The 17,587-nt window shown below is 33.8% G+C and overlaps 2 protein-coding genes across 3 annotated transcripts; one reads left to right on the plus strand and one right to left on the minus strand.

Moving 5' to 3' along the window:
• Positions 1-190: 190 nt before the first annotated feature.
• On the minus strand, positions 191-4,452 carry LOC110717186 (uncharacterized protein At5g02240-like). The gene is made up of 9 exons (XM_021895831.1): positions 4,082-4,452; positions 2,347-2,459; positions 2,162-2,215; positions 1,972-2,056; positions 1,468-1,573; positions 1,272-1,358; positions 948-1,045; positions 757-866; positions 191-506 (listed from the first exon to the last, which is right to left on the minus strand). Exons 1-9 carry the CDS (start codon positions 4,359-4,361, stop codon positions 441-443), a joined length of 999 nt encoding a protein of 332 aa, XP_021751523.1. The 5' UTR covers positions 4,362-4,452; the 3' UTR covers positions 191-440.
• Positions 4,453-7,658: 3,206 nt separating this feature from the next.
• Positions 7,659-14,315, plus strand: LOC110717175 (pseudouridine-5'-phosphate glycosidase-like). 2 transcript variants are annotated; one of them, XM_021895819.1, is made up of 13 exons: positions 7,659-7,931; positions 8,057-8,147; positions 8,759-8,869; positions 9,128-9,210; positions 10,587-10,646; positions 10,742-10,802; positions 11,696-11,802; positions 11,895-11,972; positions 12,509-12,554; positions 12,645-12,765; positions 12,895-12,980; positions 13,157-13,304; positions 13,819-14,315. In XM_021895819.1, exons 1-12 carry the CDS (start codon positions 7,839-7,841, stop codon positions 13,249-13,251), a joined length of 1,032 nt encoding a protein of 343 aa, XP_021751511.1. In that variant the 5' UTR covers positions 7,659-7,838; the 3' UTR covers positions 13,252-13,304; positions 13,819-14,315. The 2 variants fall into 2 exon arrangements, with proteins under 2 accessions (XP_021751511.1, XP_021751510.1); XM_021895818.1 differs by having other exon boundaries at positions 7,660-7,931; positions 13,815-14,315.
• Positions 14,316-17,587: the final 3,272 nt, after the last annotated feature.

The raw sequence follows: 17,587 nt of genomic DNA on the forward strand, positions 1-17,587 counted from the left end.
GCCCCTTGCAAGCCTTGATTAAAACTAGAGGTATTCCTTTAGTACGTACGCTACGTGTGCACATGTTTGGGCCATGCCCGCTCGCGATTGTTCTGGATTATATATAATTCCGCTTATCTTCTCCAGAATCCACAAAATGTGTTCATAATTCAAGTTTTGGAAGCCTTTACTTGGTAGCAATAAATGGATGGAATCATTAAAAAGGAATTGAATAACTTTCTTATGTTTGCTTTATAATGGAAGCAGAGGAAAGGAAAGGAAAAGAAGTGTTAGGAAAGAATCATTCCTTACTTTTCATCCTCCCAAATTTGCATTTTCTCACTATAAAAATGCATGAACGTGATCTAGTAACTATACAGCATAACAGTATAGGGAAACAGAAGGTAATTCAGCACAGGAATTGAATTAGAATACCAGCCTTGCAAGTTAAGCAGGCCTTGTTATTTCGTTCGAGCAGCGTCAAACAGCTCTTTCCACTTCTGTGGATCACTCCCTGGTCCATCTCCCTACAGAATACAACACCCAAAACCAAAAATATGAAACAATCTTGAGCTCCAGGTGGAAAAAGAGTCAAGACAGGTGAAAAAAATATACGGATTAGTTGTATAACTATAACTAACACCGTATGAAACGATCATAGCACCCTTGATGATAAGCCTAACTTGTTAGTATATACATTATCGTGTAAAAAAAATGCACGACGACAATATAAATCATCTATGAAAAATGATAATGAAGGCTAAATAATTTTAGTACCTGAACAGAATTAATTTCAAAAATCTCCCCTTCTGTGAAATCAATATCCAGTGATTGTATACAAGCCTCGGCAACTACAAGTCTGCTTGCTTCTCCAACAAGCTTATCCCCTAGTCACAATCCCAGATATCATTAACAGATTTACCCTTGTTACAGTTACTTAAGGCCTCAAAGTTGGCACCTTAGCATACCTTGGTCTATGAGGACAGCACGGCGCTCACCCGCTGTAGCTTTGAGTAGAGTATTGAGATCATATGAGGTATACGGGCCATCAGTTAACCTCCCGGGTCTGTGGCAAAAACAACTTCAGTGAGAAATTTATAAACTACAGCCAGGTTACACTATATTAGAATGTGAAGATCAATATTATGTTTATGATGATCTAATAATGTTCATACAAATTGTGCTGTTTGTCAGTATGTGTATTCTCTATTATCCTTGATTATCCTCCGTGAAATACCACATACCAAAACTATCAAATTCTAACAAATTAATCAAAGATTCACAACTCAAACCTGATTATAGTATAAGGAATGCCAGAGTCACGAAGAAAATCCTCTCCCATCTTTTTGTACTTCAGAACACCAAAAAGATTCATGATGCTGCAGGATGAACATGAGAAAAGATGTTAACAACATACTCTGTACTAATTAAAAGTTTGATCAAATCAGTCATCAATTCTCAAATTATGTATATATGAAGAAGTCATACCTCCATGGTAGTTTATTGGACTTGGTCACTCCAACTGATGAAACAAGAACAAATCTTTTCAGAGTCGAGGGCAGTATTGATATGAGGTTTCTTACTCCATCCCAATCTTCGGAACAGTATACAAAAGTTATCAGTCATCAGCACAAATATCAGACATTTGTACCAAAAACATGCACAATGTATAGGTTGCCACATAATCTAAGTCGTAATCCCTCTGTCCGGAAAATTGTCATACTGTCTCAAAAAAAAAAAAAAAAAAAAAAAAAAGAAAGATAGCCCTATCATCGTCCCACCACTTAAATCTAAGGACATATTAAGGAAATCCAGTCATACACCATACTCTTTCTAGGAAGGGTGGCAATCTTCTTATTTTTAACATCCGACAATTTCCAAACAGAGGGACTATATACTAGGGCTGAATTCTAGCTGTAGCAACCTTCCAGTGTTACATTTTATGACTTTCTAGCAAGTGGTCAGCATGACAGGATTAAAGAGGCAACATACCAACTCTCTCGGGTGTATTATCTCCATCCCATCTTCGTGAAGGAAAAGCTGTTGTCCCTGTGCAGCATATAACATGTGTGACACCCTAAATGGAAAATTTTGTCCAGAATTAACCAATATTATCAGTCTACTGGTTTAATCAGCATTGTAAACTAGATTGAATTCAGTCACTGTTTTCATTAGGACAGACCTCGAGAATTGATGGATCAAGATCCTCTTGGTTCCTTGTGTCCCCCTTACACACCTGTCAGAGTTCTAAAATCTCCTTCAATATAAACTTTAATCTCCACAGGAAAATAAATGAATTCAGACACTATGAAAAACTAAAATCTATTTCACAACAAGATAAACATGTTAGCATATTAAAATTATTACCTGTAATTTCTCTTCATCTTGTTCACCAAACAATTTGGTTGCCTTTTCAGGATCTCGTAATAAGAGACGTACTTTGATATCGCGATCGAGCAATGATGCCACTACAATCTGCCCTGAAAAGAAACAACAAAACGAACGGTTTAGTCTCATAGATGAAATGTTATGACAACAACCATAATCACAAGGAACTATATTGTATAAATACTGCGTATCTAATAATCTCTACATATTCAACAGTTATTCAGCAAGGTCCTTCTTCTCTGGGGAAGGTAAGGTAACGCATTGTCCAGGTGTAGCAAATATAAAACCATTACCCTCATTTCCCAAGGCAAATGAGCAAATATTCCAATTATTTTTACATTCTCTACTTCCAAGTGTGAGCCTTAAGGCCCTTAACCTGACCTTAGCTTCTAACCACCCAATATGTAAAGTAGCTACGAGTAGAAGATCAACAAGGTCAGTTCAACATGAAAACCTCGGGTTTCTTAGTGAGGCCATACAAACTCCGCAGTTGCTACTCTCAAGTGACTACAAAGAGTACGGGCCTGTTTTGATACGATTATTTTCAGCTCGGCTCTAATAAGTACAGTTCCGCTCACCTCTAATAAGTTCAGTTTAGTTAAGTTCATCTCCTAATTTTCTCCGCAGTTGCTACTCTCAAGTGACTACAAAGAGTACGGGCCTGTTTTGATACGATTATTTTCAGCTCGGCTCTAATAAGTACAGTTCCGCTCACCTCTAATAAGTTCAGTTTAGTTAAGTTCATCTCCTAATTTTCTTCTCGTATAAAATATTCAGCTCAGCTCAGCTCAGCTCAGCTCAGCTCTAATAAGTTCAGTTTAGTTAGTTCAGCTCCTAATTTTCTTCTCCTATAAAATATTCAGTTCAGTTCAATTCAGCTCTAATAAGTTCAGTTCAGTTCAGTTCAATTCAGCTCTAATAAGTTCAGTTCAGTTCAGTTCAATTCAGCTCTAATAAGTTCAGTTCAGTTCAGTTAAACTCTAATAAGTTCAGTTCAATAACTCAATAAGAACAGGCTCTACATCATAGGTGTATGTCCTTTCAAATTCACACCTAACATTTCTTTGTTGTAGAGATAGCCGGTAAATGATGTAGACAGAATTATATTCCTAGTCTTAGGCACCAACCCTAGACTATAACCAACCAGGCAAAGTAACGAGATAGCTACAAGCCTACAAAGGGTAACGGAATTGAATTGCTAGTCTTAGGTACCACCCTAGGAGTACAACCAACTAAGCTAATTAACATCCAATTCGCCCCTTCAATCATTACACTTCATTACAAGACCAAAACTTTTTATCTCATGTCATTCCAAGATGTAAACATATATATATTAATGTACCAAATTACAATAAACTTGTGGAATACATGAAAAATGATATTAACCCTTTGAATCCTAAGGGTTCCTGTCATGGGGGCATCATATGGACACACAGGTTCTCCTGAAATTCATTACATAACATACTTCAATTATAGGTGTAGTTAGGGAGTCTAGTATACATCCGGGTGTACCTAACTCTCACTAGGGTATCGAACTAAAATCTAATAAACGCTCATTTGTTTATTAGGAAATATTTCGTACAATTTATACGTGATAAAATATAAAACCAACAATCTAATCATGGCAAAATCAACCCTAAACCCCACCAAAAAAAAAAGAAAAAAACAAATACATTCATAAACTTTATAAATGAAGATTAAGTAAAAAAATTACCAACACCACCAGTGCCACCAACAACAAGAACCAACTTAGAAGTTGAAGCTGAAGGGTAATTGGATGTCTCTGAATCGGATGATTTAGCAACATCTTGTTTCACAACACTTACGATTGGAGATGATTTTATGGAGAAATTGTGCTTCGAATAACAGCATTTGTAATAATAATTTGTGGGTATCGAAGAAATAGGAGTAATTGATTGAAAAAAGGATGGGTTTCTTTGATTTTTTATGGTGTAAGCTGGAATTGGAGGGAATGACAGTTTTGTTGCTGCCATGAAATCCTACTCACTGAATGAGGACCTTATCCGGTTTATTTTCTTTGGGGGTTTTAATATTTTTATTTAATCTCTAATTATATGGGTTTATATAATCTTTATATTGTGATTGTTGTGACTTGTGAGTCAAATTCATTATTTTTTTCAAGTACTTCCTTCGTTCCCGAAAGAACAATCTTTGTGGGTTAATTTTGCGGGTATTAATAAAGTTAAATAAAAAGAAGTAAAATTATATTAAAAAGTTAAATTTATATGAGGTTTACAAAAAAGTTGAGAGAGATAGTAATAAAAGTATATGAAAAAATAAAATTTTATATGAGGAAGCTAATTTTGCACAAATATTGTTGCAAATTGGTGGGTATTTTGAGGTTATATAAACGGAGGGTTGAGAGACAATAAAGTCATGTCTCACAAGGGTAATATAGGTATTTCAGGCGTCAGTTTAAAGTTATCTCATTGAGTTATCAAATATTATCACTGGAGTTTATGTGGTACAAAATATACTCTCAGTGGTATAACATATAGTCTCAGCGGTACTTCAAAAAGCTAGTGGAACAAAATATAACCTCAGTGGTAGCGGTCCCCAAAATTTTTTGTTCGTTTTTACACGTGATACATGTCTGAAAAGTTTTAGTTGAGCCTACACCACCTTTTTCACCCTTGATTTATAGTTCCTCGGGTATTTTATTGCTAATGGGTCATTCTTTTTGGGACAAAGATTAGGCCAAATAAGTCGTTCTTTCTTGGACAGAGTATAAAATAGAGTGTTCAAATAAATACCAATACACAAGTACAGAACAAAATAAGTCCAAGTTTCAATAAAAGTGCAAAATAAAATGATCCGATATCAACATTACACGGTACGTGGGACGTTTGGAAACGTGATACGGAAACGCGGAACGTAGGCTAAAGAGTTCCTAGGACGTATGTATGTAGAGTTCCCGATTTTTTTAAAATTGAAATTTTCTTTTTTTTATATATATAATTTTAAATTTATCACAGTATTTACTTTCTTTGGACTCTACCATTACCCATGCGTATCTTTTTCTCAATAGGAACTAAAGTTTTTAATGTTTTTATAAAAAAGAAAAATACACAGTTGTACACTACTTACTATACAGTAGTTTATATATACTAGACAGTAAGCACTAATAAAGTATATAAAAAAATAATAAAATAGAGAAAAACTAGAAAAAGAAGGGTCCACCATCTTTAAAAAAAAAAGGTTGTGATGTATTGTCAACCGCAATTTACTTCTTCTTCCTTTTACACGTACACTAGTTTCTTCGTTTTCCCCATTAATGGAACTTGAAACTTTAAGCCTTAAATTAAACCTAAAAAACTCAATAAATATAGAAGATTCGTTCACTACAAATGGGTACTTCATCAAACACGAACCAGACTTTTATTTCCTGGATCTTACGAGGTTCAGTTGGATTCGCCCCTGATACGGTGTGGCCGACCACACGAAGTATAAGAATTTGTGATTGACATTACTCTTATAGACTTTTAATGAATATTATTCTACGAAGATAACAAATCAAAACATAAGTATTCGATAAAATAGATGTTGAATGGTTGTTATTTATACGTATAAAAATTAATTAGGTTTTTCTACATAGTATTCTTGTGTAATTGATTTTTTCAATTTGTGCCTAATGTTTTATCTATATTACACATGGTAGTATAATACTTGTCATTCACAATTTTTTAACACACCATGCCTTTGCTGTTAACCTAACATTAAGTAATTCTGTTAGTGGCTAGCTATTTTTTTCTCGTTTTGTGTGCCGAAAAAGGGTTTCATTAAAGTTTTAGGGGTTGGTTAAGTTATTAAGCATCCAAATTGAGGTCGAAATTGGCAATAAAATTAACATGATTGAGCTCCGACACCACCAAACTTATATCAACAAAACCAGAGCCCCCAATCCAACCTGAATCGAACACTGTTCCTTCACTCAAAATCTCTATCACAAACCAGACACCGGCCACCAAAACCCCCACCGCAAAAGCTTCCTTATTCTCTAGAACTATGTCGGTGAAGAAACAGAAGTAACTTACCAGTGTTTTGGGGGGTTGCTATTGGGGTTTCAGTGGCTGGGTGGGGTTTCGATATCTTAGAGGGGTAGGGTTGGGTTTCCAAGGAAAGCAAGGGCAAGGATGGGGAGGGAAGGCAATGGCGGGGTCTAGGTTGGGGGTTTTGGTTTTTTAATTATTAAAAAAAAGAATAAATTTATTAAAATTTCAACACGTGGCAATATATTTATAAACCTAAGAAAACCTATTACCAAAACTATCCAAACGGTCGGAGATTGTTACAAGAAGATTAGGGTGAAAGGCGAGGTTGTTTTAGGTGGAATCTATATTATAATCACAGAGTCGTTTTCACCACAACCCTCCAAATCCCCAAATCTCATGCATTTAGGTTTTTTATTTTATTTTATTTTATTTTTTTTTAACCACTAAAAAAAAGCATTTAGTTTTTTTTTTTTTTTTTAAAATCGGTAACTACCATTCCACTAAAAACCAAAAAAAAAGTATCAATAACTACCCAACCAACTTTTTTTTTTTTTTTTTTTTTTTTTTTTTTTTTTGCATTTTTCAACGGATTGCAATAACTAATAACAATTCATTTTTTCTTAAACACTACTAACATTTCACTTTGTGTTATTTTCTTTCGTGTATAACATATGTCGTGTATTAGCACGGCTACACGGATATACAATTACTTTTATCAACAATTCACCATAGAACTCAAAATCCCCAACCCTTCAATTCAAACAACTTCCACTTCTCTAATCATCAAAACAAAAATATGTACAACACGCTTTTTGCATAACTGTCCCCATCGAATAGTTGCTTGCAAAAGAAAATAACCCATATGACATTAACCGAGTAACCTCTATAGCTTTGACAAAGTAGCCCCCGTAATAACTTGACACATTTGCGTGGCCACCCACATATAAGAGTAAGGTTTTGTTCTTTTGATTTTATGATCAGCAGAATATTGCAAAAGAGTAGAGCAGGTGACCGTAAAGTAGAGCAGGGCTTAGAGACCATAAATAGTTCGGTTCTAAGTTACTACATCTAAATCACTTCCCATAATTAAAATATATTTTTTCTTATATTATATAAGTAATAATTAAAATCTTTCTAATATAATATATTTCCCGTGCATTTTGCACCGTACACTCTAATTGTTTTTGCATGGAGCAAAGATGAGATTATTAATTTCCAATTTTCCAATTCGATTTTGTCAGTACTCCGTACTAACTATTACTCGTAACATTCTATTACAATTAGCTTCAAAGATTTAGAAGCATTTTGCCGCCGAATCAACCCTAAAACCCCTTGATGCTAATCACCAGTTCATCTCCTACTAAACAACTCCTGCCCCATTTTCTCTCTCCTCGCCGTCATCACCGCCGCCGACCACCAATCAATCACCGCATCGCAATCATTTGAAGTTCCACAACAATGGATTCAGCAGCAATTTCCAGACTCTCTAATATTACAAGACACCTTTATCCTCAACCTGCTGCTGCTTCTTCAACCTCTCATCTTCCCAAGGTTTTTCCCGCCATTTTTTTCTATATTTATTTTTATGGGGTTTTTCAATTCTTTTATGTTCTTAATATCAATTGAATGAATGAAGGAAATTTCAATTGCATTTATAAGTTAATCAAAATTTGTAGGGTGGATTGATCAAAATTAGCCCAGAAGTTTCTGATGCTCTATCTCGTGGAGCAGCTGTTGTTGCATTGGAATCAACTATTATTTGTCATGGTATGTCATGTATCATTGGTTATCGGCCCGTCTTCTCGGGATTAAGGCTTTGATATTGTTGTTGTAAGTTGTATGATCTACTGAAAATCCCTTTTGTTCAATTCTTAATTTGTATTTGTTGTTATAAATTGAAAGTGAAATTATTGTTACTAGTTAGGAAGATATTGAATTGCTGTTGAAACTATGGCTTGTTCAATTGAAAGGCAATTTGGGTAATCGAAAGTAAAATTGATCATGGTTTTCCAATTGTTCTTTGAATTTTAGACATCTGGATTTAGCTGGTTAATTGGCTGAACTAAGGGTCTTTTTGGGCTATCGTGCAGCCGGTGACTAATGTAGCTAAGTAATTCGGGTATTGAACAAGAACTATGGGTGGGGTGTGAGTTTAGGGTCGGGCCTGGTTAATTTATAGTTTTTTCTTAGTGTTTGTGTACTTGGATTTGCAAATGGCCTTTTGTGCCCGTCCGTAAGCTACACTCCAATGAAGTGAGCGACTTAATTTATTGATGGATAGAATGAAATAAAGGCAATTTTGTATTGTTGAGTTCTATTTGCCAATATATGAATATATGATACCATTGCTGATTGTGGTTTGTTCATGATGATATTAGGAATGCCCTACCCTCAAAATTTTAAAACTGCAAAGGAAATTGAAGCAATCGTGAGAGACAATGGAGCGATTCCTGCAACCATTGCTATATTGGATGGAATTTTGCGTATAGGTGCTTATTTTCCAATCATTTGTATATATGTTTTACTCTTACTCTTGTCCATAATGACTTTGCATTTAAATATAGTCCGTTGATATTTTTTTTAGATGTCCTTTTGATGTCTTTTCATGCTCATAATTGAACCGAATGTTTCATCATAGTCAACCTGACATCAATGCTATCATGGAATATTTAATCATTGTTAAGCAAGCTGGAAAAAAAAAATGAAGTGTTGTCTTTAGTCTCTAAGGTGACTTAAATCAATATTAGGTCTCCAGATTGAAGAGTTGGAGAGGCTTGCTAAAACAGGAGTGCAAGTTCGAAAGACTGCTCGTCGTGACATTGCTGCTGTTGTAAGTGTCCATTGTATATTTTGCATTGTCTTCGTAACTTCCTTCACCCTTTGCCATCTACGACTGATTCTTTATGTACGTTATTGTTTTTAAATACAGTACCTTTTGTCACTTTTGTTCTGTTAGAATCAGTGCTTTACTTTAATCATTGACACTGGAATTTGTGCATGGTGATCTCTTACGTAATCAATACTTCAGTCTCCATTTTTTTTAGACTGTCCTCTGTTAGGATGTTAAAGTTGTTAAGTTCAAATGGAGCAAACCCTGAGGCAGTGAAGGAAATACATTTATCTTATAATACTTGGGAAGTTTTTTAATTTTTTTTTTTTGGTACCGAGGCTGAAAGAAACTCTGTTCTCAATGGAGTTAAATGATTTACTATGAAGCTGCATATGATTGTAGTGTTCCAGCATTGGGGTTGGGGGGGGGGGGAGCTAGGTATAGAGTGATATTTATACTAGTTTTTAAATCTGAACATGCTTTGCGAAGTGCACCATGCTTGTTCTGCCATCTTGGTTATTTCTTAGCACTATTCCAACATCATTTGTTGGGAACAAATGGATGTGGAATATGATAATAAGAGCTAATCAACCCATGTAATATGGTTTTTGATTCAAAGACATTTAGAGATGACCAGAATACAAGCTTTTGCTCCAATTTTGTTGTCTAGCACCGTCTTATGTCAGGTACAGTCATGGATTGTGTTCTCTGGAGAGTCTGGACCAAGAATACAATTTAGCCACCTACAAGTTATCCATCTTCTTTTTGTCTGGCTGTCTGAAAGTTAGATGAGTCGAATATAAGTATTTATTGTTATTTGTAAAGCAATAATATAATTGTAGTTTCTTATTGTCCATGTTTAGTTTTTATAGAAACAGCTGCTGGTAAAATCTTATTCGTAAAAAGTGATTTATAGGTGAAACATTTGCAGTTATCACTTGAATGGGCAATGCTGTATATGTTAGACTCCCTCGGCTACTAAAGGCATTAGGATAATGATTGTCATGGTAGCATTGTCTCATAAATCCTACTAATTCTGACCTCTCTGTAGAGCATATGCGAGCTGCTAATACATATTTGATATTTGTCTGCTTATATTTCCCATGTTAAGGAATCTAGACATGTCCTTATTGCTCAGTCTTCTCCTGTGTACTGTGCTCACTTTAGCCTCTTTGCTCTGCCTGCAAATCTCTGCACAAGTGTCAAGTTGCTTGAATTGCTGTGGTTGTTTTCTCAAGGATCATAATTCCGTGCAACTCTTAGTTGTCTCGCTTGGCCTAATGTTTCTTCAACAACCAATTGTGTCTTGTACATGCATGCACAGCAGTAAGTTTTAGTGTCATTTAATTTCAATAACTGATCTCATGCCTGCTTAGGTTGCTGCTGGAGTAGATGGTGCTACAACTGTTTCAGCAACAATGTTTTTTGCCTCAATGGTCAGCCTTTTCCTCAGCAGCAGATTGCACAACATAGTTCTCTGTGTCCTTTCCTATCTTCATATATTGGCTTACTGTCATGATTGCAATTGCAGGTTGGCATTTCCGTCTTCGTGACTGGAGGAATTGGGGGAGTACACAGGCATGGAGAGCAAAGTAATTTTACCATTTCTAATGCTGTGACAATTATACAAAAGTTAGTATACTTAGCCTAGCCTAATTAGGTTTGAAAGCCATAGAGAAGTAGCACTCCAGCCTCATACTTAATATTGACATTGTCAGAAATTCTAAAAAACTGAGGTCTTCTCACTTTCCATTTTACTTGTTTTTTGCATTTATAAAAAAAAATTGACATTTTCATTCATTGTATCTATTTTCGGGACTATTTTATAATGGCAAAGTAAATTCCCGTACATCTTATATGCTTCTTTAACCTAGAGTTTAATGGAAGCAAATCAAGCAATCTTTCTGCTATCACACTGCAGACAGCACACCCTCTTTAACCCAATTTGACTGAGACTCTTTAGAGCTGTTGAAATAATGTTATTGCTGTTGACCTGTTGTTGTTACATCAGATATTGATTTCTATCTTGATTGTGGTAAATCATATTGGCTGATTTTCTAGTTTGACAATGCATAAAATTGTTTCTAGTGAATCTGAAGCACCAGGCTTATTTATTAGCTCGATGGATAAGACATTGTTTTCAGAATGCTTTAGTGCATATAGAAGTTCATAGAAGCCGGATTTGCTTTTATAGTTCTATGTGAGATAGTAAAAAACATTCCTTGTTGTGCAACAAATGGTACTCTCTGTTAATGGCTTTTTTTTTTTTTTTTTTTTTTTTTTTTTTTTTTTTTTTCCCCTCTCTCCTGTGCAGAGGTTTGTCCATAACCTTCCCCTTCCACCCCCTTCGTGACAATGCTTTATGCCGATGATGATAGTTTGTTGACCTGTAATCATGGAATAATTTCAATATGTGTAAAGGAGTTTTATCTGTCAGCTTTCAGTAACCAATATTTTATTCTTGATTTTGATATATCCTTTGCAGCCATGGATATATCTTCTGATCTTACTGAGTTGGGGAAGACGCCAGTAGCAGTGGTTTCTGCTGGTGCTAAATCAATACTTGACATACCTAGAACCCTCGAGTATTTGGTGTGATATCTTTGAAAAATTCAGACTTTGTATCACTTTCACAACTGTTATCAATACTCAAGTTCTATTTTTATCCCATGTGTTTGATGCAGGAAACTCAGGGAGTGTGTGTTGCTGGATACAGGACCAATGAATTTCCTGCCTTTTTTACTGAAAAGAGTGGCTGTAAGGTACTTTTGGCATTTCTATATTTCCACTAATTTTTTGCAAGTGGTAAAATTGGAATCAGATATTTGTTTTACAGCGTATAATATTGCCATCAACTCTTGTTTGTTATCTATGTTTCTTAGAGTTCTATTCTGAATAATTTAGCTCATACACAACACATATGTAGAGTGTACCTCAAGTACCTTTAATATGAAGATAGTGGCAGTAATGAAGCTATCAAATTTCCAACAAATACTGTTTGATACCTTTTTTTTCTTATTACTCCATTCAAAATAATTCACATCACATATGTAGTATAGTTCACATACCTTTATAATGAAAATAGTAGCACAGATTCAAGCTGTGGTTTAGAGATCGTTTTCAAGTGATTACATTTTAATAGCTATGGGAGTTTGTATGCATTTATCTGGTTTCCGTTAATTTTCTGTCATATATTTCACTTGCAATGCACTTGAGTTCAGGTCTCCTGTAATATGCTGTACCTGTACATAGCATAAACCTTGTGAAATCTATGTCACCTAGTATTTTGTGTTTTTAGGTTTCTTGCCGTGTGGATTCCCCAGAAGATGCTGCCCAGTTAATAGGTGCATGACAAATTTTTTACAATATCCTTGATTTCTAATGCTGTACGGTCCTTGTTATTCATATTACTGATGGCAATCATTTGGTTGCAGAAGCCAACACAAAACTCAATCTTGGAACTGGTGTGCTAATTGCAGTTCCTATTCCCAAAGAACATTCTGCTTCTGGTAACTTTATTGAATCTGCAATACAGAAGGCTTTGATGGAAGCAAAGTTAGATTTCTTCTCAGAAAAATGCTCAAACTATTGATTTAGTTGCTTGTAGTGTCCCTGTTTATTGATTTAGTTGCTTGTAGTGTCCCTGTTTATTCCTTACATGAATTCCTTTGGAATATATTTCAGGGAGCAAAATATAAAGGGCAGTGCTGAAACTCCTTTCTTGCTTTCAAGAGTGAATGAGTTAACTGGAGGAGCTTCTTTGGCTTCTAGTATCCTTTGAAACCCTTACAATATGACGAGTTCACCCGTTTTCCCCCCTCAGACGAGTAATCAAGTTCGAAGTTGTGAAATAGTTATGTTTTGCTTCACTGTGTCTGACACGAGTTGAATGCCTAACTGACCTGAGTTTTACATGAGTTGATACATTTACTTGACTTGCGTCTAGATATTGCTCTTGTAAAGAATAATGCCACCACTGGTTCTAGGATTGCTGTTTGTCTTGCCCAAATAAGAGGATATGGTGATCAAGTTAAATCTTAATGGCCGTCTATGCACCAGGAGCTATTTGTGACCTGGCTACGGTATCTGACAAGGTAAGTATCTATATCTCAAACTCCATCATTCTGATATGTAGTCACAGTTTCTCATACATGTATCATATATTCCGTGCTTATAAGTTTGTCGTTTCTGATCAGTATTTGAGACCATGGAAGCATGTTTCTCCCCATAATTTCCCCCGTTTTGGACTTTTGGTGGGGCTACAAAGTTATATTCCATAACGTGCATCTTTAGATCAACCTTAGCCCTATAAATTCATAATGAAGAAGAGTAATGCAGGACATTGGCCTATTCCAAGAATGCTTTAACTATAGATGATATGATTATATGAGAATTCTTTAGGATGTCTGGAAATAGCTCGCCTTTTTAATATAGTATCAATTGTGTGTCAATTAAGATGACAACCTGACTATTTTGTGTAATCCTGTCATAATTGGGATAATGTGACTTCTAATTCTTGATGGATGTAATACATTATTGTGGATAGAAATAATCTTTAGCTGATGAATCATTCAGCGTTACTAATATAGTTCCTTCTCCTGCAGCCAGGCTACGTCTGTTTTATACGACTCATGACAGAAGTTGATGGCTTTGACGATGCAACGTTCATCAGGGTGCATCATTTTCAATTCATCGCGTCATATGGCTAGAGTGTGGCTGCATATGGATTCATATGAGGCGGTTGCTGTCTTATGCTGGATTGGAAACGATGAATCTTTCAGGGAAAGCCTTACTCATATAAATCCACTGTACAAACTGTATGAATTTTAGCTGAGAATAAATGTTACTCCTATGATTTAGTGTAAGTTAGAGTTTAATAATAACATTGGGGGTTGCATATTTCAAACAGGTGAACGTGGGTTTCAACAAAACTTCCACTAAATTCATGTGATTCCAAAGACAATTGGTCATCCAAATTAAGTTGTTTGTCTGCAAGTTTCTGTATTCAAGCTGCATTTGCAGTCCCACTATAACTACATTGTTTAGTCAGTCGGTTTTACAGCTGAACAGTCAACCTAATCATAAATATTTATGTATTTCTAGCATTCCTAATCTTTATAGATTCCCTTTTTTTTTTCTTCTTCTATAATATAAAAAAGTACTCGTATAAACACAATTTGTTCAAATTTTAGACGGTCAAGATAAATAAAATCCAAATGCGAAATATTGATTTATACGATCATAATTCCAACTCTTGATTTTATGATTGTTATTGAGCTTGTTATCATGGTTTTGGGATAGAAATTACTTGATTTTAAATAAGTTCGGAAAATTGTATTATGTGGTGTTCCATTGTGACATTAATGATGGTGATACACTATTTCTATATTTTAAAACAAAGTTACAAACTCATATTCAAAATTAAGTAGATTTAAAATGAATCAATTCGTCAAATTATGTATTTCACTATTTGGTGAAAATCTTAATCTTTTACTTTAGTTTCAAAAGCAATAATACAAGATTCATGATCAAAGTAAGCAGGATTTTAGATTTCAATACTAGAATCTAATGACTTTTCTGATCAAAGGAAAACTTTTCTAAAAAAAAGCCAAAAGCATAATTTTTTTTTTTGGGTACAAAGCCAAAAGTATAATTTGACTGGTCATATTTTGACCATAATTTGTTTTAAACTCATATTAAGCTCAAAATTCTGAATAGATAATTGCTTTCAAAGCTTTAGAATATAAATTTAAGTTACAATAATTTTTATAATTAATTTATTTTTGTATGATCTCATGTGCATGACTCAAAGGAAAGCACTGGTGGATTTTTTTTTTTTTTTTTTTTTTTTGAGAAAATTCTTATTCAAACTGTTTTGGCAACTGTTTAAAACAGTAAGGATTTTTTGCAAAGGAAAAAGAAAAAAGAAATTAAGAAACTTTCTGATTACTCTTTTTCCTTAGAAAAATTCTAGTAGATGGAGCGTTAGATTTGCTGTCATTTTATCATGATGACTGACCCCAAAAAATAGAGTTATAGCTGGATCTTTTCTGTAAAATATTGGACTTTCATGAACTAGGTTACCCACATGGTTTTGGTGCTATGGCCCTCCCTCTCATTCAAAGAAATTAGGCAAGAATGATCCTTGTATTCGGATAACACGGTACGAACGTGTAACTTTATGCGACAAATAAGTCATTTGATTTGTATGGAACATAAGATTACTTTTAATCAGTATAGTTGGACGATAAGCTAAATAAATCGATTATCTGTTATAGTGACAACTTAAACAAATACAACATTAATTTTTTTTATGACCGGATTAATAGACATAGAGTAAAAATCGAGCCACGCAATTTCAGCAATACACTAACACATACAAGTAAATCATAACCAAGATTACAAGTTATAGATAGTGGTAATGTTAGTTGTAATGGTTTAACTAGTGGAATAAACATAAACATAACCACTTCCAAACTAAAGTAGTTACCAAACAACAATATAGATCACTAGTACAAAACCATCCAATAAAGGAGAAATACATGTTGTGTTGTACTAATAAAATTATGCAAGCACACCTAATTAATTAGATGTCATTAAAATCAGCTACTATTACTACTACTACTAGTCTTAATTCTTGTTCTACCTACACATTGTACTAATTCTCTTCAAATTAGTCGGTGGCCTAAAAAGACAAAATTAATATTATTGAGTCTATGAATTGCTTATTTGGACTTTTGCTTCAAAGTCGCAGTAAATGTTTGGTCTTATTACACGAAATTTTGTTCAAGTACGGTTACTATGGTAGTACAACATCAATCAATACATTATCAAATTTTTTACGCATTTCGTGAGGAGAGTCTCCTAATATTTTTTTTCTTTATCTTAAATTAAATTTTACTTTGCATAGTGTTTTCTCTCAGAACAAAAATAATACGGAGTACTACTTTGTATTTCTACTTAGAAATCTTGAGGAGAAATTGTAAGGAGTAACAATTTTAGATACAATTTACAAGTATAATAATTATTTTGAGAAAGATATTCCGAGTTTATAAAGTAAGCAATTTAGATAACAAAGTACATTGCATAATGAATTGAAGGATGAATTAGACAGAGCGGACATAATAATCTATTTTTGTTGGATAATATAGAGGAAGTGTTTTGTACATACACTATGTATAATTTACTTTTTCTTAAAAAAAAAAAAAAAAAAAAACATTACAGGCTCGTTCTCATTGACTGGACTGGATTGAACTGAATTGAATATTATAAGGAAATTAGGAGCTGAATTGAACTTATTAGAGCTGAACTGAACTTATTAGAGCTGAACTGAACTGAAAATAATCTAATGAGAACAGGGCCTACATATAGAGTACTTTTTTTTTTTTTTTTTTTGAGGAAACATATGAAGTACTTCGTATAATTTACTAAACGATATTACTCCGTAAATAAATAAATAAAACTTGTATCCAAGTAGTTTTTCTAAGAGGGTGAATTGAAGGAACCTACAATATAATAATAGATGAAAATTAGGATTGCTTTTAAAAAAATTGTGGTAGGTTATTTTCCATTTCACTCGTATTAGTAACTCAGTCAAATTTCTTTCACTACTTATGATTTTATAATTAATTTTTGTGTTTTTTTTTTCCTTTTACAAAACTTCTTGGTTTACATTGAAGACAAATTGAAAAAGACAAAAAGTTGAAATGTGCAAAATCAGCTAATAAAGCTCCCTTTCAGTGACCTACAGCTGCTTAGGTTATTTGTTTAACAAAACCACCCTTATTAAATTAGTTGCTTGTACTCTCAAGTTTGTGAACTTGTATGGAAATTCTTTTAATAAATTTTAGGCTTCTGCTTAAAAAACCAACAACTTTAATCTTAGTTTATTTATTTTGGTAAAAAATAATTAGAGATAATCGAATTTTTACGTGTAGAGCTATACATAATCCAACTATGAACATAATAAAGTTTCAAAATGAAGCTAATTTTTTTAGGGATAAATTATGATGGAAAGTGGAATTGTCTTTTAGTGACAATAGAATACATCATTTTTAGGTTTATCAAGCATCAAATATACTTGTGAATTGTTGAACAAAATTATAGTCAAGTTTTGAGCAAAAAATTTTTTAAACACAATTTTTCAAGGGAAAATGACTTACATGTTTATATCACCTCTTTCCTTTTAATTCCAGTCAAAAATAAAATTAAAATTAAAAATTGTATCATGCTAAAATGTTTGTTGTAAATGTACACATCAATTGTGAAATTTAAAGACCTCTAAACAAACATTTGAATCTAATTTTTATACTTGTAAATATGTAATAATATAACTTAATTTTTTGTTTATTAAAACTTTAAAATTACGGTAATATTC

This window comes from Chenopodium quinoa, unplaced genomic scaffold, assembly GCF_001683475.1.
Source record: "Chenopodium quinoa cultivar QQ74 unplaced genomic scaffold, ASM168347v1, whole genome shotgun sequence".
Taxonomy (NCBI): Eukaryota; Viridiplantae; Streptophyta; class Magnoliopsida; order Caryophyllales; family Amaranthaceae; genus Chenopodium; species Chenopodium quinoa.

Bases quoted from the DNA above. Each gene is read 5' to 3' on its own strand.
- LOC110717186 (XM_021895831.1), bottom strand. From the start codon at position 4,361: ATGGCAGCAACAAAACTGTCATTCCCTCCAATTCCAGCTTACACCATA. The intron at 2,460-4,081 runs GTAATTTTTTTA...GTTTCTTTTCAG, and splicing joins TGGTGGCACTGGTGGTGTTG to GGCAGATTGTAGTGGCATCA. The intron at 507-756 runs GTACTAAAATTA...TGTATTCTGTAG, and splicing joins TTGAAATTAATTCTGTTCAG to GGAGATGGACCAGGGAGTGA.
- LOC110717175 (XM_021895819.1), top strand. From the start codon at position 7,839: ATGGATTCAGCAGCAATTTCCAGACTCTCTAATATTACAAGACACCTT. The intron at 10,803-11,695 runs GTAATTTTACCA...TATCCTTTGCAG, and splicing joins ACACAGGCATGGAGAGCAAA to CCATGGATATATCTTCTGAT. The intron at 12,555-12,644 runs GTGCATGACAAA...ATTTGGTTGCAG, and splicing joins AGATGCTGCCCAGTTAATAG to AAGCCAACACAAAACTCAAT.